Below are 26,564 nucleotides of genomic sequence, written 5' to 3'. Positions count from 1 at the left end.
AGTGTATCCCACAGGGGGCCTAACAAAATGGTGAGATGTTCGAACCCAGAGTTCCAGAAGTGAAGAACAAATGCAGTCCAGGTACCATTTTTAGGATACCTTTTTCTATGACTGTCTTTCATAAATGCTTACAACCTCTTAGCTTTTCACTTTTTCTCCCTTAATCTCACAATGATGGTGTTTTATTTTTCCAGTTAGTTTATTCCAACCAGTGCAGACAGCATATGATTTATCTGGGTTTGGATTAATCTAGACTCCTTTGAAGGATAAACACTGGGGAAGTGCTTATTCTCTCTACCCTATATTTCTTTTTACTCTATCTTTTCTACATGCTGCAGTAAAATAAAGCAGAATTTTTTTTTTTTCCAGTTGCTGAAAGAAGATACCAGGGGAATTATTGCAAAATACAAATATTGGGTGTTTGTAACTGCTCCGAGTTCTCTTTTCAGCTATTCTAATTTGCTTTCACAGGCTGGATTTATTACAACATATTTCCTCCCCATGAACAGGCAGGAATTACTGTTATTTAAAATAGTGTCATTGCAATGTATTAGAAGGGTTCCAGTAACTTGGAGATTTTAGCTATTGTTGTTAAGAAGGAGTTGTTATTATAGAATCACAGAATAGTTAGGGTTGGAAAGGACCTTAAGATTGTCAAGTTCCAACCCCCCTGCCATGGGCAGGGACACCTCCCGCTAAACCATGTCACCCAAGGATCTGTCCAACCTGGCCTTGAACACTGCCAGGGATGGAGCATTCACAACTTCCCTGGGAAGTTCTATTATCTTAGAGCTATAACAGTAAGCTTATTCGAACAACTCTCATCTTAGTAACTTCTGCCATACAAATTCACCTTGTTTGTGTATTTCAAAGTCTTCCAACATACATGCAGCAGATAAAAAGGTCCTATTTGCTGTTAAACTGTACTAAGATTCAGTATATAAGAGATAATCAAAATATCAGTACTGTGTGAGCTGACCCTTGACTGTTCAAAAATGAATACTTACAACAATTCAGTAACCCAGCCTCTATCACCTTGTTTCACTCAGTCCTCAGACTCTCTTCGAGTAGGAGAGAAAGAATGGGACTATTGTTATCTTGAGAGAATGGCAGAAGAGGTTTCTCTTAACAGCAGTAGGAGCAAGCAAATTCCTTGCTTCTGGGAAATCTGGAATTCTCCCCATCAGCTCTTCATTTGTGGTCAATGGATATCTTCCCTCCACAAAAGGTGTGTACCAAAGATGCATTTGATAAAGAGTCATATAATCTAATACTTTAGTCTTACATAATAGCTCACACTGTGAAAACAATTTCCCTTTTCTGTTTTCCTCTGATAGTAAAACACGTAATGGTTATTTGTAATTTTCCAGTAACAAATATAATTCATAATCACAACTGATTTTGCTTGTTCTATGCTTACTGGCCACATCCTTGAAGACCCAAATTTTCCTATATACTGTTCCAGTACATGGTAGATGACGGATACAACGGATAACACAACATGGAAGTTCAGATTAGATATAAGGTAGAAGTCCTTTCCTGTGAGGGTAGTGAGGCACTGGAAGTGAGGTTGCCCAAATATGTGGCAAATGCTTCATCCCTGGTAGTGTTCAAGGCCAGGTTGGACAGAGCCTTGGGAGACATGGTCTACTTTGAGGTGTCCCTGCCCATGGCAGGGGGGTTGCAACTGGATGATCTTAAGGTCCTTTCCAACTCTAACCATTCTATGATTCTATGTCCTCTATATTCTTATTTAGAAGAATTTAAAATGGAAGATGGTATGTAACTTGCTGTTTTAGTTTTAAAGGTGCTCAGGATTGAGTGAAAAGTTCATTTGAGATCTGTGGGAATTTTTCTACCAATTTCTAAAAGAGCAGATTAGGCCTTTACACTTGAGCACTTCTACATACATGAGTAGCCCTGTTAGGGCTTGGGATTTAAAAGGAAAGATTTGCTTTCTTACTTTCAGGTATCATGTTACTTCGTAGTATAATTCTGGCGTTTGAGTTGCTTGGACTGTATGAAAGCACTATTCTAGGCTTGGAAAGCATACAAGAAAGGAAACACAAGTATTTTTCTGCCATCTAGTGGACCTTGTTCAGAAAAGAAGTATGCTCCTTTTAAAAACGAGTTCTGAAGGGAAAAGAATTTGGAGTTCAGATTTTTCCCTGTAGGAAGAAAACAAAGATTTTTAGCAGCAGCCAATTCCTACTGCATTAGGTTAGTCAAAGTAGCACTCTTTCTTTGCTTTAAAGTGTAGATTACTCAGATCTAAGTGAGATACTTACCAATGTAATTTTGAGATTGTTTTCAGTATAAACAAAATTTAGCCCCATTTATTTATTTATTTTCAAACTGACACAGATTAAAATAGTCCTGTAAATTCTCTTAGTGATTGATTCAGGTTTCTGGATATTGCATGTATGAGACTGCTGCTGCATGTTTTAATCTGGAAGTTGCCGGTCCACTTTTTTTTACGGGAAACCAGTCATTTCATTCCCATCAACTCTGAAAGCTAGGATAAAGACATTCCTCTTCTAAATTCTATGTTGCAAACCCTTAATCTCCACTATTTCGGACTTTTCACACAGTAGATTTAGAAAAATAGAAGTCTAAGAAATTATTTGATAAGTGATAGTATAGTTATTCCAAAAGCCTGAGGTTGTATTCAGGTTGGAAGAAAAATAGGTATTTTGTGATCTCATTTATCAATTTGAGAACAGTTGGTCTCTCAGATTGAGGCTGAATTTTATGCTGCTGGACAGAATTTATGTGCATTGACAAGGCTGAGTGAGGAAGTTTTATAACTGTCTTGATGGCTTGTTTCAAAGTACTATTGAACTTTCCCATCTGTGACAGGAAATGCCGTTTCCTCCATTTCTTCCCAAGTGACAATTTCCTGTTTGCTCAGGACTGCAACTGCATCTGGGGCCAGCTCACCTTCCAAAACAATGAAATGCTGCTACATCAAATATATAAAACTTTAAAAATGTACAAGAAAACCCAAACATCTTCAATAAAATCCTTGTATGTAATGTCTTTTATACCTGAATAATTTTGGGGTTCAATTCCAAAGGTATTTTAGAATAGAATCCTTTACTGCATATTTCAAAGTCTTGAACAATATAGGGAGACTTACTGTTTCTTTCTCTGCCAATCTTAATGCTATTTGAATTTTGTCTTTGTAATATATCACATCAGGTATTATTCTGAATTTTCTCCTGCCCTCTAAAGTACACTATATCCTTGCAGTGCCTGCAAAATAAGACTATTCCACACGCAGTCAGACAATATGTGCAGCTGAAGTAAATTTGCTGTATAAATAGTGACACAGAACAGTTTCCATACTGTGTACTTTAGGCCTTTATTGGCAGTAGGGCTCAAAACCAGCAATATAAGGAATTGCAAAGAAGACACCCCACACAGGAGAGAACAAAAACATTGCCTCTTATTCCAAGTCTAATTCAACAGCCAGCTTTTTCTTTAGCAGATACAGCTACTAATTTGATACAGCTACAGATTCATTTCTGTGGCAGGTTTGCCTATTGAGAACTGGAGTTTATAATTCCCCCAAATGAGCATTGGGCTTTGTAGCAATCAGTGTATTTTGGAGATAGTCTGACTTGCCACAGTTTGCTCTGTTCTGCCTTATGGAAATAAACCCTGTCTTCATCTTTCCTTCTTTTGCAAGACAAAAATAATTAATATTTGCCTTCAGTGAGAACATGGTATATGCCGACACACTTAACCAAAAGCAAATGAGAAGCTGAAATTTGTATTTACTTTGAGACCCTTAAACAGCTCATGGTAACTCTGAACTGGCTTTTCCACCTTTATATCTCAAATACAAAAATCAAGCAATTAATCTTTCTGTCTGCTTTACGTCTGAGTAAAATTTCTGCATTGGTTTCATTTCAGTAGATCCAGAGATAGAACATTACAGAAGACAGAGTTTAAGCTTGTTAGAATTCTTGGCCGTTTCATATTTACTTGACAATCAAGATATAAATCAATATTTTAATTCTTTTGCTAAGATCAGGAGAAGCTTAATTTGAAACAGAACTGCATTTAGACTTATATTGCTGCCTCATTTAATTTGTTCATTTTGAGGGTTCACATTTTGGTCATCAATGGTTTTAGTTCACTCTGTTGGTAACATATTAATACAAGGGGAATTTAAATAACATCAAGGAGTATATTTTCCACATGTATGAATAATCAAATATATTCCTTCATAAACTAGGTATGTGGGAAATAGAAGCATAGCATATGAAGTACCTTAATAGGTCGATCTTTATATCAACTATAAGCCTGAGTTTGAGAAGTTCAGTGTGTGGCCCTGTCTATTTTGCAAATATATCCTACTCAAGCTACCTTTACTTATTTTATTTCCTACCTGAGTTGTGCATTCTTAAGCTGTTTTAGCAACTTTGAAGTGTAACTGGGCTCCCAACTGGGCACACTAGGTTATTTTACAAATGTATTTCTTTTGAAAAACCAGGCTACGTATTTTTTATTACAGATTTCCCCCTTGCTTTTCTTCTTTTTCCGTTTCTTCCACATTTTCACTCCAAAGCAGAATACAAATACAACATAATCCTTGATCTTAAGATAACCTGAAACAAAACTACCAACTAGCAGCATTTGGTTCCATGTGTGTAAATCTTTCCTAATGTGTGTCCTATTGCAAGATGCGCACTCTTTCCATTTTCTTTTTCTAAAAGAAGCTTGTGCATTTCTTTTCTGAATCCTCTCAGTGTGTTGAAGCTACCTTACCTGGCTGGTAGACAGAAGGCTTTATGCTGGCAGTAGTAACAACTCTCATTTTGGAAGTACCAGAAGCAGCAGGACTTTCACCATAGCTTCCAGAAACTGGCATTGGAGTATATGACTGGCTTGTGTTTCTAAAAGCAAAATGAAGGTATGAGCAACTTTACAAACAGCAAAAGTTACTGATACTGAAATGACGGATTTGGCAGCTTCCAAAGCACTGGGAGAGGAACTGTCCTTGAGAGCTATGGAGAGAACATAGTGAGATTCATTAGTTGTCATTGCTAAGAAAGGCTGAGACAATTCTTTGAAAAGAAAAAATAGCCAAATAAGGATTTTGAATAATGCCAAGTTGCTCTTGTTGTCACAGAAAATAGCTTACTGAAGGAATATGAGAAATTTATTAAAGGAATTCTAAGTTTAACAAGGGATTAGAATTCAGGAACATGCCTACAAAGTTGGGATCTTCTGTCCCTCTGGAAACCAACAGGACTGTTCTTTTGTAAGATAAATCAATGAGGGATATCTCCTTGACTTAAAAAGATCAATTTTAAGAACAATTACTGCTACTACAAATATTAACTACTATTTATAAGCATTGTACTCTTTTTCAGAAAGACTGTAGTGACCTTTAAAAAATCATTTCTGAAACTAACTCTTTTCCCTGTTTAAACTGAAAACAGGATTTACAATCATTTTTCTAATGTTCAGATTTAGCTAACCCAAAAGCACATGATATGCAATATTATGATGCACTTGCTGCATTCCTAGATTAAAAACTTCTGCTCAGGATTCGAAACATCAATGAGAAATAGCTTTTCTCTGTCTTATGGCTTGGATAGCGATTCTCAGTTTGACCAAAGTAACACATTGAAATACATGCCTCATCTATTTGCCTGTTACTTAGGATGATTTTATTTGTAGTGACTTTGCTTCATAGACCACTAAAAGAGCATTATAAACAAAGCAAGCAAGAAAGAATAAAGTATGAGGGAGGGAAGCAACAGATACTGGGATGTGTGCAATTAAAAAAAACCAAACATTCATTGTTGAACATCATTCTTGCTCACCAGGAAAACATACTTCTACTTTGTTTTCCCCTTCAGTTTCACTCTCTGTATGAATCAAATCCCTATCTATTTGTGCTGACAGCTTAGGAGTTATTTCCATATTGGCTTTGTCTATAGGAAAACGGTTGCCAGCACAAGAACCATCCAGCTTTGCAAGACCACTGGTCCATCTTGATTTGTGCATTCTTTAGCAGTGGAAATAGATGCCATGTGGAGAATTTTTATATATGGCAAACCTAGCAAATTCCTTTGAGTCCTGGTAAAAAAAAACAAAACATCCTGACACATGTAAATGTTTGATTTTTAATTTTGAGCAAATCAAACCTATCCTGACAACATAGCATTTTGCTACTCTGACAGTGCTTATATTATAGATCTAATTTGCATAGCATTACTGCCTCAGGCTAATTTATCTGTTTAATTAGACCTAGAAACATAGCTATTTTACAATGACTACAACTGATTATTTCTGTACTTAGTCTAGGGCTTAGGGCTATATGAGTGAACTGTAGCATGAGTGAACAGGACTCTCCCAAGATAAACTGTTTTAGTGGATTTGTATTCACTGTAAATTCTGTTGTGAACTATGCTGTGATTTTGTAACCACTAAAGCTATTCTAAGCACAGTAAGAATTTTTACTTTTCATTCATTCCATCTATTTCCTGTTGATGCCTCCTCACCTGTAGTACATAAGACTGCACTGTAGTCGGGGTCACTGGACAGAGGATCATTGCTCCTACCGTATCACAGTCAGGAAGTTGTACACTTCAGGTACATTGGCTTCACATACAACTCTCAAAATGCCTTTAGCTAAACACATACTATCAAAGACTTTTCCTTGTTTTAAAATCTACTATTCAAGGTAAACAAGACAGAAAACCAGTAAAACATACTTACCTTTACAGGATCAGTGATCAATATTTACAATGTGGATTAAAAGATTTTACATCATGTGTCATACAGCCTTAATCTGAAGGTCCACTGGTAGAAAGACTCATTTGAAGCTCTCTTAATGTACAAAATACATAAAGAAGTTCTGAGCCAGACGACTGATACTTAGACTGTCATGAAGAAAAATGGTTATTCAAAATTCAAGTGCTTCCCAAAGTTAACAGCATGGTAAAATGACACCACTTGTATATTCAGGGAAATAAAGTTGAAAAACCAAAGAACACCACACATAAACCCCCCCACATATTCATAGTACCAAAATCATGGCAAAATTAAAAGAAGTCAATTGCTGAACTATTTTACGAGTGTATGATGCATATTAATTACAGTGAGGAAGATCAGAAGGCTTGTCAAAGAGAAATAAAATGATACGCTACATTAAGTGTTTTAGTGAAGTTAAAAGATTTATGAGAATTTCTGCTGAAAAGATGCATGTGATGAAAAGAAAGAAGGAAGGAAAAGAAGGAAGGGAAAGAAAGGAGAGAAAGAGAAAAAATAAAAAAAGAAAGAAGGAAAAGAATAAAAAGATATCCTAAGGATCAAAGATGCTTTCATGAGACAGGAAGCAATGGAGCAATGGCACCTTGAGAAGCAGTGAAAGCACCCTTACTGAATTTATCTGTAGTAGCCAACGACATGTGACAGGCAGCAAATTAAATACCGGCTCTGAAAACTATTAGTTGTCAGAAAGAGTAAATATTTCTAAGCAGATCATTTTTATGTTAACACTTTACTAGATGCCTACTAGCAGCAGTAAACTGTTTTGTTAAGTGCTTTTAAGGTAGTGTAGCTGCAGAAAACATATTTATACCTCTTCTTTGATTGGTAGTTGATGGAGGTGGAAGAATGCCGGTTGAAACTAAAATGAGACAAAAGTTGTATTTGAAAAAATATACCAAGATATCTTGTCCTACAGTGAATTTTCTTATGATTAAGAGGTGCTCTTAAGTGCTAAAGTAAACAACATGTATATATTTATAATCATATAAGTTCAGTATTACTTTACAAATTACATTTTGCTTGCTTATCTTATTTAAGCTAGGAATCATAGTGAAACCTGAATAATAGTAACATAAATAAATGAGCTGGGTGTACTGCTCCCTAAGTCATTCTCATTCAGTTTTTCTCATTCTTTAGTTGATGAATTTTAAATCAACCACTGCATTGTTTGCTTTCACATTCACCATTTATTTGTATTAGCACAGAAAAAGTATGAGTTTCTTTTTGTCAGTGTCATAAGCTAAAGTTGCATCAAACCTTAAAAGAAAACCTTGAATGAACTGAAGTCCAAAGATCACCTAAGTTTCTTAGCTTATGAAGCAACTAGGACAACCCCACAGAAAGGACAGGCTGAAGATAGTTGCAGCAATAACATGAAGCCATCACATTAAACTTTTCCTTTGCTGTACCATTCTCCTCTTCATTTACTACAGAGAGTCTTAGGGAAACAGGGAGATTTTTTTTTTTTCTTGGGGAAACAGCATCGCTTCAGAACGTGCATGATTCTTTTCTATAAATACAGAAAATACTTAAAAGCCTACATAATGTATGATACGAGAAACAAGAGGATTCAGAATGAACACCACTCTGGTCTAAATACAGAGCAGAGCAGGGCTGCATGGCATCAATCATATCCCACAGAAGCACAGCCCACATTTGCCAGAATTACTGGAAGCCTATCAGATGTATCAGTCATTTCCATAGCTTCTGAAGAAGAGATTTTCTTCCCTTTACCACAGACACAGTGCTTGGATTAAAATCCTAGGATCACAAAAGCTACACCTTCCCTTTAGAACCATAGTTGTAACTTTCCATCATTTCTCCTGTCTTTGTATCCCCAGAGTGCTGTCTCAGTGTTGCCCTGCTTTTACCTTCCAGATGGAACAACCACTTGCATAAAGAGCTTCATAGTGTATTTAAAACACTCCAGCTATGTTTTCCTCTTTGTAAGTAAGATTGCAAGTGAAAAAGTAACATAACGTTGCAGATTTAAAAGGAAATGTAACACAGTCAGTTAAGGATTAATGACTTAGTTCAATCATTCCTCTTTAGGAACATTATACAGGTTTTACTCATGTTAGATGTTATGCATACAGCCTTGTTCACAAAGGCAAAATCACTATAGAAATTGGATCTACCAAAGTTTAAAATCAGATTTAAATGGTTAAGGACTGTGACCAAGAAATCATCCCACATTTTCTTGGCAGACCTTTTTAAGGTATCTAGAAGGAAAAAACAAACCAAACCAAAACCAAACCAACAAACACTGAAACAATGGTGGCAGAATCTCAGCCTCATTCTATCTGAGCAGGTTTTACAGGGTGGGGATACTGTTGTAACTAAGGTCATCCATATTTTATTTTGAACTAAAATCATATGAAATGCTGCAATGCTCCAATGGTATATGTGAAGCTGAAACTGGATTTTTAAGTCTGTACTTCGGCATGCTTTGAATTACACATTAATTTAGAAGTCAGTTTTAGTCCCTTATGCTTGAATACACTAGCTATAATATATGACAGTTTTAAAAACAAAGATGGAAGTAGCGCTCAAAAATAAAGAACCTATTTCAGCTACAACACAGCCCTCCAGAAAACCAAACAAATGGGGTTTGCTTCTTTATCCAGCTATTAGGGAATGCATTTTTTACAGGTCTGACAAGTTTCTGATTTGCCTTTGTGTCCCAAGGTTTGCTGCATTACTGAACTTCCAAGAGAGACACCAGCTAAGACAATAACATTTGCCAGCTCAAAACAGCTCAAAGCATAAGTTAGCATGATACCCTGTGTATTCCATTGGCAAGTAATATCTTAGGACAGCAGCATATAAAGCTGATGCACAGTAGATCTTACATCTTTGACTTAAATAATTACCAGGTACAAGCAATAGTTTTTTAGTAGTCTGATTAAGGCATTGCTTTCTGAAATGGACAGCTGTTTTCACAGGTTCACAGAATTCTGAGGTTGGATGAGACCTCAGGAGGTCTCTCACCTCGCCTCCTGCTCAAAGCAGGTCCAGCTTTGAGGTCAGCCCAGGTTACTCAGTGTCTTATCCAGTGATGTCTTGAAAACCTTCAAAGAATGGAGACATCAAGTCTCCCCAGACAACCTGCTTCCTCTCAAAGGGGCAGGAAAAGGTAAAATGGTTCATGCCAATAATGCAAGAGATAAAAGACATTTGAATTGGAAGTAAACTTTAATATCTCAAGGTGACCTTTTTATACTCATTAAACTTGTGATTCACACTGATTAGTTCATATTGATATATAACTACAAATTAATTTGTAATGTCAAGGCCACACACTGCTTCCCTTCTCCCCATTAAAAGAATGTAAAATTAAAGTCAAGTGGATAAATCAAGAAGTAGTATTATATTAGCTCTAAGACAGCCATGCAAGTAGTGTCAGCAATAATGGCTATCTTTATACTAATTTATTAGCTGTTTATATGTAAACTATACATAATTGTTGTTTGACTGTCATTTCCAAGACAGCAATGAAAACAAAGGTCATTTATGGAAGAGCAGATTTATCCCAAAAGATAACAACAAATATCTGCATCTACTTTTTATACCAAAAGCTATGCCAGCAGTTGTCAATCTGCCCCCGTTACATTCTGTATATACATATTCTAACACAGCTACCATACTTCAATGTGAAGAATGCCTATTCTGGGATTCAGAAGGTCTGTCCTTAGTTTTGGGATCAATACAAATAAATTATGAGCTTCTTAAATGCACAGCCTTCAGTTAAATAAAAAGTATGCACACACTAACCATTTTGTGAAAATATGCCTTCTGCCTACTTGGGCAGCCTTATTTTAAAGATTTTCTATGATGATAAACTGCCTCTGAAAGGTTTCTAGAGATCTACCACTTTTATGGCTCTGATTTAAAAGCTCATGACACTATGATTCATATATTAATATTGGGTTCCAAAGTTTTTAGATGACTCCAGGTGGGGTCTTATAACTAATTCAGAATGGACTAGCAGTTTGCTCAGTGTTCAAGTCTGTGTTTTTCTTCACCCAGTCAGGCAGCTACACAGAATAATTAAAAAAAAAAACAAAACAAACAAACCTGAAATAAAGCTATTTCTTAAAACTGGAAAATTTGTAGTTTTGACATTTTGAAAGTGTGGTGTGTTCTTTAGCCCTTCCCTTATATTCTCCTGTTTAAGATACTCAGAAATTCTCAATGAGTAGAAGAATGTTTTTTACTCAAGCCTTTCTAATCATGGATGTGCAATAAAATAAATCTGATTAAGCTTTTACCAATGGAGTCCTAAAACTGATAGATGCAATGCATCTGTGATTTTATCTTTCTGCATTCCTCAAAAAAATTGTTCTTTAAAAGGAAGTCTTATATTTTCTGATCGTTTTTCTTGAAGGAGAAAAACTAAGATCCTGTGTGACAGCAATGCTAATCTCAATGAAATATGCATATACTGCAGAAATAAAAAGTATTACATGCAGAACTACTACTACGTGCAGGCTTCAGAGTGCTATTATTAGCTACTACATATAATTCTCACTGAAGGCAGTAAAATACCAAGGCAATCTCTTATGCACGTAAGTGAAAATATACCTCTAATAGCAAGAGAGGTATATGGGTCCTAATATACAGACTAATAAAATATGAAGATGTCTTCTCGCCAGCCAGAGTAGTCACCAAGGCTTCAATCTAATTTCATCTTCTGACTGATGGATACACTGCAGTACTCAATTGAGAGAAACCCTAAAACAGTATTTTCTGTAGCTCAGATATTCACAGTTACCTTTGCTTAGGCAGCAAGGGATTTTCCCTGGTTATAAGAGACTTTTAATGGTCTCCTGCAACAACTAGCTGAAAAGAGATTTGTTACTAAAACAAATGGTGGATGAACTAGTACTGGTGATACTTACGAATTTAATCATACTACACGTACTGAATAAAAAGCAATGTAAAAATTACTTCTGAAAATCAGTGAGTACTCTCCCAAGTAACAAGCCATAGGACAAGCAAAAACAGTATTAAGTTGCACCAGGGGAGGTTTTGATTGCATTTTAGGATAAATTTCTTCACTGAGAAAGATCCTTCTTCACTCTTGAGAAAGATCATTATACTTCTTGATGTATAGCTTTGGAAGGTGTCCCTGTCCATGGCAGAGGACTTCGAACCAGGTGATTTTTAAGGTCCCTTCCAACCCAAACCATTCTATGACTCCTTTTCATATCAAGATAAGAGAGACCTGGATAATTATAATCTCAAATGTATTGCTGATTCAGCTTTTCATTATTTCTGAAGATTGTGTTCAAATAATGAATCTTAAAATGTACTGGTTTCTCCTCTATTAGTCTTGACAAAGTGTTAATGAAAGCAGTGAAAAGGCGAAGCAGTGAAGCAGTACAGCAGCATTCTCTTTCTAGTAATAGATGCTACCTTTCCCTATCAGTGGTCTTTCGTTAAGTCATGATGAAAAGCATAATAAAAGAAGGTCTGTGATTCCTGGGACCCTGTTTTCACCAAGAAAAAAAAAAAAAAGTCTGTCATTCTCACCAGTGTCACTAGACAAATATTTTCATCTTAGAATGGCAAAACCAGCATAAACCAACCAAATTAAACACCTTTGTTCCAAAAGGCTATTTTGGTCACATATCTTAAATCTAGAGCTTAGGTGTTTCCTAGCTCAGTTTTAATGTGAAAGATAAGCAAGAAGGCTGTTCCTTTAAACATGTCATGCTTTTCAGCGGTCCCTGCCAAAGCCAGTCTCTTAAGAAGGTGAAAACCTTAAATCACAGAGAGTAATACAGAATAAAAACAAATTAAAAGAAGAGAGCTTTACAGATATACCTAGCCTGAGATGAGATAGCAGATGAAACAGTGGAAGCTGCTACTGACATGTTCTTGGACCCGTGATAAGGCTTAGGCTGTGAGAGAGAGCTGGGAGCTACAGGCACTCTGCAGAAGACACAGTAAAAGCATGAAAGTATGTACAAAATAATTTCAGAGGGGCAAAGACAGTGACATCAGAATGAAGCTTTGTTGGAGTTCAGATACAGGAGGACTGCTGCATAGTTACCAGGAACAGGTTTTCTGTAGCATACATCCGCAGACTTACAGAATAGCACAATCAAGCACATTCCTACAGAGCACAAGACAAAATGCATGTCATGTAAAAATCTTAAAACCAGAGTCTATTGATTACTCAGAAAGACAGTACTTCAGGACACAACTTCTGTCAATGATACATGTTTTGATCTGCAAGATCTGAAGATGTTTGAGCCTGAATTTAAGCTAGACTTTTTAACATGAAAGTAGTAGTAGACAAACAATTCTCCTATTTAAAACACCAAGTCATCAGCATGATTAGTTTAGGCATTTACTTTTGAAGAGCATATTAGACAATCCATTTTCTTCATGTTACAGTTTCAACTGAGGGCTAAAAATTATTTAAACCATATCATTAGTTCACATAAAAGTGCCTTACAGTGCAGTCTAAAGTACAGAATAATACCTTATTCAAACCTCGTTTGCTGGCTGGATGATTGCTTTTCTTGCACTGAAATAAAAACACTGGAGTCTGGTAGGTCACAGTTTGGTAAAACTGACTAAAGTGAGAAACTAGTTTGTATACGTAAATAATTTCAGTCAACTGGAAACATTAAACAAGAACTAGAGCTGAGAGAACATTTCCAATCCCATTCACACAAATTGAAGCTATGACAGACTGCACCTCACATCTCAATTATTTAAAGTAGTTTACAATTCTACTTGTGTTTTTCCTTGGATTTTTAAAGCATGTGACATCTTTTGGGAATGTTCATGCGGAAAAATAAAGGGGGGGGAGGGGGAATTCACTCTTACTATCTCCAAAATTACTGTAACGCAAGTGACAGCAGTATAAACCCCATGCATTTCTGCACAGACTGCCTTGACAGCTTTTAATATACAACTCTAACACCCGCACTATAAGTGTTCTGAATACACACCTCTTTGGAACTCACTTTAGCTCTTGGGCTACATCTCATTAGAGAAAAGAGAACAGAGAAATCTAACAAATTACTTAATACCTTACAGAGCAAGTCAAACATCAAGTGTGTGGCTTTACTGACGTATTGCTCATTATCCACCGTGTTTTACTGACTTCTGCTATGATATGGTAAGCTGAATCCCAGGAGTAAATAACATTTTCTAATTTTGCTTTTCATGCCATACTGCAGAAACACTATTAAAAGAACCCTCATTCACTGTAACTATTATGAGGAACTGTTTTAATTTTATTACAAGTGGTGAAAAAACAGTTCTAGCTTTAACCCTTGCCTTGCTTTCTGAGAATGTAAGCTGTATTGCAGACTTAAAGCTACATTTTTAGGGAAGTTTTATTTTGCAAAGTTTCTGTAAAATGAACAACGTGCTTCAAAATAAGAAAACACACTAAAATATATAAAAGCACACAAAATAGATTATAGCTTTTACATACTACATTCTTAAGTTAAGAATGTGTATGCACCATTTCCAGAGCCATACAGGGATGTATTTGCAAAAGGACAAAGCAATGAAGCATTACCTTTGGAAGGAGGATGAGAAAGACTCTTGCACTACTGAGGTGGCTGCTGGTGGCATCAGACAGGCTGTATTTTGAGCAGCAGCAGCAGGCTGATGGGCTGAAGCATGTGGTGCAGGAGCAGAGGCGGAACTGGTAGACACCGGAGCATGCTCAACAGGGGTACTAATTAGAGTTAAATTAAATAAAACAAGAAGCATCTTAAAAGGTGCATATTTAAATGTAGAGCTACTATGTTTGAACCTGCAAACATAGTAGCAGGCTGTGTTACTGAGGGGAAAGCACAACTATGCAAAAAAAGAAAAAAATAAGACATCTGTTAGGCCTTCTCAGATGTGCAGTTAAGACTAATGCAGTTTTGGTGCTGCTGGACTGAAATTTATCCCAGGTGTTACTCAGTACTTAAGTCCTGCTTCTGCTGAAGCCAGTGGCAGGAAACATGGCATGCATACTTAAATGGTTGCAAAGAGCCTGTCACAAATTCTGAGCTCAGGTAAACTTCATCCAGTATTTACTCCTGGAGCTGAAGCTTATGTTAGGAGTAAACTTTTTAATTAGGTGAAGAAAAGCAATTTAAAGGGTATTATCACAGTCTTATATCAGCATGTTTCCTGCAAGTTCTGGTAGTCTAGGAATCCAGTCAGCACAGTCTTGTGTTGGGTTCAGTCAGCTTTGTGCAATAAAGGTAGCAGGAAGATGTTTAGTCTTTAGTCAACCTCTGACCTAGATTCACCTTACATTACACTGGACAACCCATCAAACAATAAGATGCTTTTTTATACACAGAAGACTATGCAAATGTAAGATGTGGAATAATATTTTACTACACCAGTTTTAAAATCACTTGGGTGATGAGCATGAGTTTTATCCTTGTGGTGCTCCTGTGTTATTGTGGCACAGATAACATGGAGTAGAGAAATACTGATGTCTAATTATTTCCCTCTATTTGATTGCAAAATAGATTAATTGAAATTAATAATAAAAATTCTGTGGTTATTCTAGTAACCTACTGAACTACCAGTGTCTTTCGTCACCTGCTATCAGAGCACCCAGTGCTTATTGACATATTTCAGCCTTAGAGCCTCACTCAAATTAGAAAGTATTAATCATCTCTTACAGACAGACAAAGGGGGCAAAGTTATCCATTAGAGTTTTGCAAGATAGTTTAGTCAAAGCCATCCACTACTAAGAAATGAACCAATCTTTTGGGAGATTCAGTTTACTGTCTTCCACTAGCTCTTACATCAAATTAAAAAAATAAAAATAAAAACCATTAAGTGGACTTACAAGAATCAAGTTCTTTGCTGACCATTTCAATAAAATTAATATCAACAAAAGAACAATAATATGTGCCTTCATTTTTCACTTGCCAATATACCTAGTAAAAATCACTAGGTCATTTAAAATTAAAAGGGGAATGGGAAAGATAAAAAAAAGAAACAAAAGACAAAAGCTTTATTTTACGTTTAGGCAGCTTTTACTGTGGATTTTTTAAATTATTATCCATAGAACAAATAAGCCGCAGAAAAATAGCTAATTGCAATTTGATTTTCCAGATTATTGCATACTATTTGGGGGCACAGACCTCAGAGGCAATGTAAGCATGTGCCCCCCAGGCACAAGGGATGTTTTTCTTGATGCCATATTATTGTGCTGTAATCTTCCGCAGTAGTTATCACAATCTTTTTTTTTCCCCCTATAACCAGGGCATTACTGTACATAACATAGTTGTCTTGTCCACAAGCTGTGGTATAAGAACATAATGGATGTATTTTTACTTCTTTTGCTCAGACTTGTAAGTATATTGCCACATCTCCGAGTTCTTACAAGTGACTCCTTTGTGATCATTGATGGTGATGAAATTCAGCAATTCTCTTGTGCTGTGTACAAAGAATACCCAAAATAGTCCTTTCTGAGCACAGTATCAAATAACAGAAGAAAGCTTAGAGTTCCACGACTGGTTTTCAGCCAAACCCTACCTCTCAAACATTTTTCCTCTCAGCTTTTTTCCTATGTGAATTTGTCATTGTGCAAGTACTTCCTCTGTCTTTCAGCCATTCTATCTAATGTTTTCTTTGGCTTCTCTCAGAAGCATGGATTCAAGAAGTTATATTCCTCAGGACCTAGAATGACTGCTTGGTAATTCAGAATTTGTGACACCCTTGTTCTTCACGGGACTGTCCCATTTCTCCTGTTCTCCTTTCCTCCACTTTCTTGTACGGTTTAATAGTCTAAATGATAGTCTTATTTCAACTGAGTATTTTACAGTTTGATTAGCTGAAATGGAAGCATGGTTGTTATGCCTACCAATTTCAAAGCTGAATGCAACTTGTGACAAAAGCAGAAGTTATTTTCTTCCTTATGAGTTTCATCTTCTATTATATACATAACAAGTGAGCTCCTATAAATACACATCCTGTTCCCAATTCTGCTTTTCAAATCATTACACCAAAAGTTTTGCAACAGTTTTGCAAAAGTTTGCCCATCATGATATGCATCTGAAATTCAGATCAGTTCTTCCACCTTGATGCACCAGCATTATGATGCAAATTCTTCTGCTTAGCTAATACAGTATCAATTGCATAGACTACATAGCAGCATAGCTGTATATTATACATCACAGCTATGGATCACAGGCAAGCCTGTGACCAAGTTTTAATACATTAAAAGGGTGTTGAGTTAGAATTTAGTACTTACATATCTTTGATTTGACAAACAGGAAACAACTGAAACTATACTGCACATTAAAAAGGACCTTAATATATGTCCTAAGAACAAATATAAAGTAGGAGTTCACATATTTTGTGTTTATTTTCACTGAAGTAAAAGGGAATTTGCTACAGATTTCAAAAGAATAAAGACTTCATACCTTGAACAGAAGAAAACAGTAAAGTTACTTAATCATTGTAACCATCTCCAAAATGTTAAGCAAAACACACACTATACAGTACGTGGACATGAACCTGTGTGAAACAGATTTGAACTAGACAAACACATATAGATGAAATAAATGCAACTAATACTGGAATACCTTATAAAATTTAAAGGAAATACAACAGATTTTATCTTGCATGCTGTTTGTGATGGTTCTTTTATTGATCACCTTCCTGTGGGGTATAATATATTCATTAACAGAGCAAGGAATTGCAATAAGTATAAATGAAGTAGTTGTAACCATAAAAATCAGAGTGATCTGGTTATAGAAATTATTTGCAGTTAGTAACTAGTTCTCTACTCAATTTTATAGAAAGACTGAGACTAACTTGACTGGTTTTAGTTTAACCACTATATATTTTAAATAATTTTATTTAGGTGTTCAAAGAAAATAACATAACTTTTTATTCCCTTAGCTTGCCCCCATTTTAGATTTTCAGTCTGGGGTTTTTTTAGCCCTTCACGTGCAGAAGGATTTAGGAACTGATAAATGTAAATGCTATTTTATAAAATAGTTCATTTATTGTAATAGCCTCATTTTTACATATGTTACAGAAGTTTGTGTCTTTTTCTTAATTATTCTGTACACTTTCAATCTTTATAGGTTTTTGTATTTTAAGGAAAGCAAAAGGAAATGGATCTTCTCAAACATCTCCATATTTGTGGTAACAGATAAACATAAAGTGCACAATGTGAGTAAGTTAGGTGGATGAAAACAAACATCTCTCTCCTCAGCTGATTTTCACTCAAGAAAAGGAACACAGATCAGTAGCGGTTAAGTGAATAATAACGGTTAACAATCATAATGAGAAACCACAGCAACAAATGCACTCAAGCGTTTTTAAAAAAATGAGTGCAGATTAACTTCTTCCCTTCAATAAAGTCTTAAATTCTGAGACTTTCTGTGCAAGTAACGATCAAGTGGATTATTAAAGCAGTACCTTGTCTCCTTTATGTAATTCATAAAGTTATTTTGAATACTCCAACAGATCTCTTGTAAAGAATTCAAAATATAGTGAGCAAAAATAAAAATGAATAGGCAAAAATTATTGCTTATTGTGGCATTTGTAGAATAAACTGTGTTTAGAGAAAGACATAGCATGGAAGACCTTTGCGTATGAGTACAGGGATGTCTGTAGAAATACAATAAACTTCATCAGCTGCTATTTCTCTGCAGAAGGTGCTTAATGACTGTTGTCTCTATATGGTAGGTGCAATCTTTAGCAGTGCCACTTAAAGCCCACATGAACTAGAAGTTGACGGAATTTGTAGAACTTCATCATCTGCCTTTTAGGCAATGGACACTTCCATCTGAAGGAGTTAGAGGCTGTTATTACCAAACCACTCCAAAGCTCCAAACCAGGTCAGTTATGCAGTTACACATCACAGTGTACCTTTGATGACTGGATGAAGTAAGAGGGACTTTCTGGCCAGTAGCAGTGAAACTGACCTCCCTCTGGCTTGTACCCGCTCCAAGCCTCACAGACCCCTTGGAGGCCACTGGCTTAGCATTGTCAGTTTTGGCATCCATGGTGCATGATTTAGGAGGATGCCAAATACTTGAGGTCACATACTGTGGCGCATGTGCAGTACCTGTAGGCCTGAGTAACAAAGATTACAAGGGGATTTGTAAATGAAGTATTTCTTAGGTAATAGCAGGTATTTGAGGGAGAGACAGAATTCCAGCCACAGAAGAGACTGGTGATTTAATAGAGAAAGGTTTGTTTGATTATTTTTATTTTTCAGAGATACACATGCTTACTGTCTACCATACCAAATACAGCATCATTTTAGAATGCTAATGTCTGGCTCTTTGAAACAGCAGTTATTTATATGGAGCAAAGCCTTCAGAAAAACAAATAAAAACAAAAGTGCTGAACCTCATAATTGAAAAGTTAAGTCTAGGTTTAATAATGAAGACTCTATTTCTCAGTTTTCTGTTTCCTGGAAGAAGATTTATATCTTAAATATCCAATATCCTCTTTTTGTATCCCCAAAATTCCTTATTACCATAGGAGATCATCATGACAAAGTCATGACAAATGTTGACAGTTGGGGCCCCCAACATAAGAAGGACATAGGCATGTTGGAGCAAGTCCAGAGGAAGGCTATGGAGATGCTCAGAGGGCTGGAGCACTTCTCTGAAGACAGGCTGAGAAAGTTGGGCTTGTTCAGCCTGGGGAAGAGAAGGCTCCAGGGAGACCTTAGAACAGCTTCCAGTACCTAAAGGGAGCCTAGAAAAAAGCTGGAGAAAGACTTATTACAAGAGCCTGTAGTGACAGGACAACGAGGAATGACTTTAAACTGAAGGAGGGGAGGTTTAGATTAGATATTAGGAAGAAGTTCTTCACTCTGAGGGGTGGTGAGGTGCTGGCACAGGTTGCCCAGAGAAGTTGAACACTGCCAAAGATGGGGCAGCCACAAGTCCAGGTTGGATGGGGCTTTGAGCAACCTGGTCTAGTGCAAGGTGTCCTGGCCCATGGCAGGGGGGTTGGAACTCGGTGATATTTAAGGTTCCTTCCAACCCAAACCATTTTATGATGATTCTATGAAAGGCTTTAAGAACCAAAAAGTACCTCGTGTAAAATCTGGAAACCGTATTGGTAGGAATATCAAAATAAAATGCATAGCAGAGCTATGATGATAATTGTGGTGGAGAAAAGCTATGGCATGACAAACCACGCTAGATTAAGACATTGTAGTATGACGTGAACATCAGTCATACATCAGAAATTGTTCCTGATGAAGAAAAAGAAAATAATATTTTAGTTAAGCAGCTGCATAGTCCTGTAGGTGATTTTGCACAAATAAAATTGCTGATGGAATTGAACTAACAACATGTTAGTTGTTTTTCAATTTAATTTATATTCAGGTGTTATGCAGGAATCAAGGGGTTTATTTCATTCTTTCGACATAATTTAAAAATAAAACTAAATTTTCCCTACTGTTCCAAGTGCCAGTTGCCATTGCTTGTCATAAGTAATGTTAACACTTGCACTTGGATTTAACTGTATGCAATCTTTGTTCAAATCTGAGTTGTCTTACAAAAAAACCCAAAATAAAAAGGTGAGAATAAACAAGGCAGGAAAGATGCTATAAAATTCTTTCCATGACAAACTAGAAAGAGGCACTTCTTTGCTCCATTAAGCAATTGGTTAGATCACTCAGAAAGTATCTGTGTTTCAGTACTTGTGTGTTTTAGTATATGAACTAATAAAAATAAATACATTTCTATATGTAACTGCAAAATGTGCTGATATTCTTTGGGAGAAAGCAACTTTGAAATGGAAGAACTTACTTAGAGAGATATTATGTTTTGAACCCCATGAGCCACTGAGGATCAATCCAGATATGCAAGAATCTGATATATAAATGTTCTTAATATACCAAAAGGATAATCTTATTTATGTTTTAAAAAACACCTTGAACAATCTAGACAAAGTTTAAAATGAAAATTCTTCTTAAAACTCCATCACAAACTGACAATATTTCAAGAACATTTGATAAAAGCTTCTTATTTTTTTTAGGTTTGTAAGTTCTGAGAAACATGATCCCCACCTGCTCCATCTCACAGAGCTTTTTGTAGGAAAAAAATGCCTAACAAACACACTTAGTTGAAACCTCGATATCCATCATCTGCTCAAACAGTGTACAAACTCCATGTTTTTGAGGTAAGAACATTATTTAGAAAGCAGAGGTAAACTCCAAATAGCAGGTAAGCTAAACACACATATCAAAAGTTACCTGTTTTCTGATGCTGCAGCAACATTTTCCTTGTCTCTGTGAAAGGAGGGGATACAGTATGAATAAAGTAAATGCTATTGCCAGTGGTGGCAAAAAAACCAAACCACCAATAAAAACAAAACCTGGGGAGAAAGAAGATGGGTTGAGGAGAAATGTTTGGTTGCAAAAAGCATCCTAGAGTGGTTGCTCATAAGAAACCTCTTCAGCTCTCCAAGTGAAACCCACCAAGTATGCAAGTTTACTGTATGCTGCTTCTCAGTTGCAAACAACTTTGTTTCAGTATTAAAGTAAAAGGAAGGAAAATTAACAGTTACAAATTAGACATTTTATGTGTGTATGTATATAATTTCAGGCATAGCTGTGACTTTAGTAAGTTCCTCCTTAAAAGAAAATGTCAAGAATATTTCAGCAGAATGTAGTTTGACGCCCACTGCAAGTGGTAAAAATAATCAGATTTGGGCTTATCATTTTGAAGTGATAAGCAGTTAAATGGTTAGCAAAGGCTCATACAAGAGGCATTATATATGTTTGGCATCACTTAAACATTCTCCACCTTACCCAATTAAGTACTAGTTTTCTCAATCTAAGTCAGATTAGAAACAAGTGAAATGATTCCTTCATTGAGGTGAAGAGTAAGTCAGCCCCAGTTTCAGTGATAATTAGGTTCTTGTTCTGTAAACACACATACAAGCTTACAAAAATAACTAACCAGTTTAAGTGCAAACAATTGTGTATCTGTAAGAAGTTAAGACATAGGAGTCTAAGGCTAAAGGATTTTAGTCTTTATGAATGTGAAATCCAGTTTAGTAATTGAGATGGTTTCAATATTTAGCAATTTAGTGGGTGGTTGCATCCTTTCCCATTTAAAAGATTGTGCTGGAATTTCAGGATGTTTAAAGTTGAAATATGTGAAATACGAACATTTGAAACTGGGATCTAGGATCACAAAATACAAAGCAAATGTATCCCTATTTTTCAAAAGGCTTTTCAGAAGGAAGGTTCAGTTGGGTAAATTAGGACATGCATTTATTTATACGGATTTGTTGGGCTCAAATTATTGTCTTACATTAACTTTGGAAAGCTATTCTTAATATTTTCCACATTATTAGTAATATATAACACATTTCTATGTTTATGTATGGACATGTACATATTTAGGTACAGTCACATACTATTGCCTTGGCTTAGCTCCCATAAAGTTATAAAAAAACAGTCTAGTTTTTATCAGCAAAGGTTTGGGCATAGGTGTTCTCTACTAATTTTTAAAACCCCTAACTCAAATGTAACCCCTAAAACATATGACTTAAAGCCAGAGTTTCAATCACAGAAGCAGATTTGTAATAACCCTCAGATGTGGCTGACTAAGAATGTTATTATGGTCAGAATGGAAGAACCTATCCTGAAAGTAAATACGCCAAGAAGATCAATTGGTGCACCACTCTAAAGCAATGAGAAACCAAACACCATCTTTAAGGTAACCAAGCCACGAGTTCACTTGAACACCAGGTACAGGAAAGCCAGGGTGAAACAAAGCAGAGGAGGATGGATTAGAAACTGTGCAGGTGTGAGGAGGAAGTGTTAGTGCACCAAGCGCCATAATCATGCAACAGTGTTAAAACACCGTCACAGCCTGAAAAAGAATGAAGCCTTGTTTAATTCCAGCATTACTAAATATGCTATGAGAAATTACAGTCAAGACCAAGAGGCAGGCAATTGAGGGTCAGGCAGATGCAGTGTTACTATTAATTAGTAACAGCATTACTATTAATCTGATCCAAACATTTCCGCCCCACTAGCTGTGGCTATACTGAAGAATGCAAAAGAAAAGGTCACTTGACTTTGAAGTCAGAATTTCACAAAAAACTTTTCTCTGGGAGTACAAGCATAGGATAACACTGAATGACAATGGCAGGGGGGAATTGTGGTGGTTAAAAAGAGGGAGAGAAGTATAGTAAACATACTTCCACAGAATAAAGCAAAAGAAAAGCGGAGAGTAAAATGGAAAGCTGGGTTCAAAGGTACACAGTATTTCTTCATGGTTTTGCTTCCACAAACTACTCCTCTTCCCAGTCAACAGGAGTTAATTCCCATTTGGCTAACAGTGAGAAAGGCTCATGATCAGATGAGTCTCTTGTTGGCAACACCTGTATTTTGTGGAACAGACTGCTGAATTTCCAGCCTTTACTATCAAATGTTGGGGGTTTTTTTGCTAAAACTAAACGCAGAATTCATCTTACTTTTGAGTAAAATACACCCCTGGGGGAAGGCTCAGTGAAGCTGATACCTTCACAACATGAAAGAATTCGGCTCAAAATACTGTGAGTGGTTTGAATCTCTGGCTACACAGACTGCTTAGAGAACTGACAGTAGTGGATAGCAGCTTTGAACTACCTGGGAGAGATGCAATGTTTTTATTCATTTAATTTTTGTCTACAGCCCTTTTAGACCCCACCTGGAATGGCTTTTGGTAGAAGGGCCTTAGTCAATGACTTCCAAGAACAGTGCAGCTCCCACAGATCTTATTAAATATTGGACATCTATCTTAAACAAGTTTTATTTATGCAATATACTGTCTTCCCAATTACACAGTATATTATTATTAAATGACAGTATATAATAATTAAACATTTCCTTCTCATAAAAATATGCTACATGATAGGGTCTTAAAAAGACAGAGTTAATGAAATAACAAAGAATTGTTAAGAGTTTGAGTAACAAAATGTAAAATTTATTTGCAAGCCAGGCTTTTGTGTGTGAGGATCCTAGAGAGAGCCTAAAGAAACTTGGTGGAGCTTGTGCACCTTCCATCTACCCTCTCCTTAGAGGATGACAGACCTAGACTTTCTCTCTCTTGAATAGCTACTCTCTGATCCATTGAAATGCTGAAGACAGACATCACTTAAGCTGTAATGAAGACCTGATGACATAAGGAATATTAGGCATCCCGGGAGATCATATGATCCTTCAACTCTTCTCTTTCAGTACTGAAGTTAACTGAACACTGTAGTTGACTTGTTCTGCCATATTCTCATGGAGAGAGAATTTCTTTTTCTCAGTGTACAAATGAGGCACTGAAACTTACTAGAATTGCTCATGGTCAAAGAGAAGGTCCATAGCAGGGCAAAGAACTGAAGTAACTCCTGAATCGCAGCCAAGTATTTAAATTATCAGCTCACCCTTTTTACTAAGTGATTATGGATTTTTAAATAAATATTACTGTTTGGTTTATCATTATTTTCTTGTATAGATCATCCAATAGTATTCTATAGAACCTTACCAATACATACTTGCTTTTTTTCAAAGAAGAAATAGTTATTAAGACTTAGAGATTACTAATGCCTCTATCTACTGAAATTTAAAAAATTTTTAAAAATCTGGTTTTCTAGTAGTATATTGTAGATTTGCAGGACTTGTCCTCATTACAACATCTTTCATCCTAACAGGTACTTATATTTATATAAACATGTTTGCCTACAAATAAAATTTCACTTTGAGAAGTAGAAGTCACAAAATACTATAAAAAGAATTCTTACAGGGTGGCTGGGTGTAAAGTTATGTGAAGGCCATTTCATAATTGCCTTCCAAACATTTTTGTCTCAAAGGCACAAGATACTGACACTGTTGGAAGTTGGACACCGAGCTAGATTAACTGCTGTTCTGATCCAGTGAGGCCATTTCTACCTTTCTGTGCTTGCAGCCGAGAATTTTTCCATGGTCAGATGAATATAAAACTATTAAGACTGTTTGTCTTTTGCTTTCCTCCCTCTAAGCTATATTTTTGCTATCTTAACAAAGACACCACAAGACATACAAGGATATCACAGGCAGTTAACTGGAGAGGACAAAAGACAACTATCATGCTGGTTTAGCTAAAACTTTAGCTTGGGATCAGAAAAGAGGGGTAGAAGAGCTAGTCTCTCTTTTTCAGCCACTGTAGTTAAGAATGTGAGCAGCCCACGCCAAAACAATTGCAATATATCCTACTAGTATGCCTCCATCCAAAATAGGAAAATACATTTCTCCCAGAAGGCAGCCTGGTTTGTGCAGACAGTGCCACAGAATAGGAAAAGCATCATCATATATTCAGGGGAAGAAAAAACAACCAGCAGCTTACTTTCTACAAGTAGTATTGAAGTCAATCTAAGCATCTCACTAAAATCAAAGCAAATGCCTCCTCTGGAAGCATTTTAGTGGTATCTACTGGTATGCTGTTTTATTTAACAGTTTAATAATAAACGCATAAATGCACCTGGAAATACAGCAGCATCAGTGTCGGAGAAAGTTTACTTCTCCAAGATTTACACAGTGATGTTTGGCATGCAAGTATATGTTCTCCAATTTATCTTATTGGTAAACCCATCACTTCGATAAGATCAAAGACTGCAAAAGGTGGAGCAATTGAGCTGGGATATGTTTCAGATAATTATTCCCTATCTTGGCATTAAATGTGCAATTTGACTTATCCGAATGATTCCCTCTAACTTTTGATAACCTCACTGTAAAAGAAAAGGTATCTGCCACCAGGCACCTGAATGCAGGATCAGGGCTTTCCATTTGTATTTGTGACCAATATAGACAAAACAATGCACAACGCATGTAGGCACTGTACACAAGGAAGTTATTCCCCTTTCACTGAAGTGTTCTTTCTCATCAGGACTTCACTTCTCTCTAGGGAAGCTGAGAGAAGAACAAGAGCCCATCGACCTCAATTTCAGCTGGTAGTTCTTAGAGCTACTTTTTAATCTGTGCACATCAATAAGAAAATTCATACTTTCTCTACACGGTATTATCCTAAGTTTGAAGCTGCATCTGAAATACAGTAACATGTATTTTCTATTCAGTTCCTGAACCAAGTAAGTGATACGAATTAGAGCAGTTGTCATTCCTTCAGAACATGAACTACATTTCATTTCTGAAATTCTCTTAAGTATGTTCTTACCTTCCCTCTCTCATTTGTTATCATATAACATCCTGGTTCAGCTACAACAAATGGATAGGTGGAAATGAACTATTAGGAAGCTATTAGTATTTAGGGTAATTTTACTGACATTAATGCAATTTAGAAGCAGAGCAAAAGGAAGCTGTGCCAGAGCTATGCTATTTGCCAGTTCCCCAGCTCACCCTAAACAAAGCTCTGTGAGCCCGTCTGATGATCCACAGACCACAGCTGAGTACCTCTGGGTTACACACGCCTGCTGAAAAGCCTGCTACATGCGAGAACTGCTATTTCCTTGTTAGACTGAAGGCAGTGCAAGGGAGTAGTCAGAAAGAAAGGTGGCATTATACACTGGTATCTTAGTTAGCCATCTACATTAGTGGAAGGATACATATCAGAATCTTAAAGGTTGCACAATACGAATAAAAGTGAAGTTAATTTTTGCCCATGCAAAAGCTCAGTGGCAGACAGAAACATGCAGAAAACTGAGATGGTAAAGACAAAACGTTAAATATAGGTCAGTACCCTCAACCCATCCTCCTCCCCCCTGCCCACCCAATTGAATCTTGAGCTTTAACAAGCTCTGTTAGCTTATGCACTACTTTCTCTATAAAC

At 36.4% G+C, this 26,564-nt stretch overlaps 1 protein-coding gene across 12 annotated transcripts in view; it reads right to left on the bottom strand.

Annotated features, from left to right (window-relative positions):
• LDB3 (LIM domain binding 3) overlaps positions 1–26,564 on the bottom strand; it is a 124,735-nt gene that overhangs the window by 13,963 nt on the left and 84,208 nt on the right. For 9 of the 12 annotated variants that reach the window (XM_061449496.1, XM_061449515.1, XM_061449487.1 and 6 more), the window contains 5 exons: positions 21,014–21,049; positions 14,339–14,500; positions 12,622–12,729; positions 7,604–7,651; positions 4,777–4,904 (listed from right to left, as the gene is read on the bottom strand). In XM_061449496.1, the coding sequence (XP_061305480.1) occupies positions 4,777–4,904; positions 7,604–7,651; positions 12,622–12,729; positions 14,339–14,500; positions 21,014–21,049 (482 nt within the window). The remainder of the gene's footprint in view (positions 1–4,776; positions 4,905–7,603; positions 7,652–12,621; positions 12,730–14,338; positions 14,501–21,013; positions 21,050–26,564) is intronic. The other 3 variants (XM_061449522.1, XM_061449535.1, XM_061449541.1) reach the window with 3 other exon arrangements.

The sequence above is a fragment of the Pezoporus flaviventris genome, unplaced genomic scaffold (genome assembly GCF_033815535.1).
Source record: "Pezoporus flaviventris isolate CSIRO_AGI_PZ_B2104156 unplaced genomic scaffold, CSIRO_AGI_Pfla_v1 ptg000001l, whole genome shotgun sequence".
Taxonomy (NCBI): domain Eukaryota; kingdom Metazoa; phylum Chordata; class Aves; order Psittaciformes; family Psittacidae; genus Pezoporus; species Pezoporus flaviventris.
Note: the sequence above shows the minus strand (reverse complement) of the source record. Positions and strands in the feature narration are given on the sequence as shown.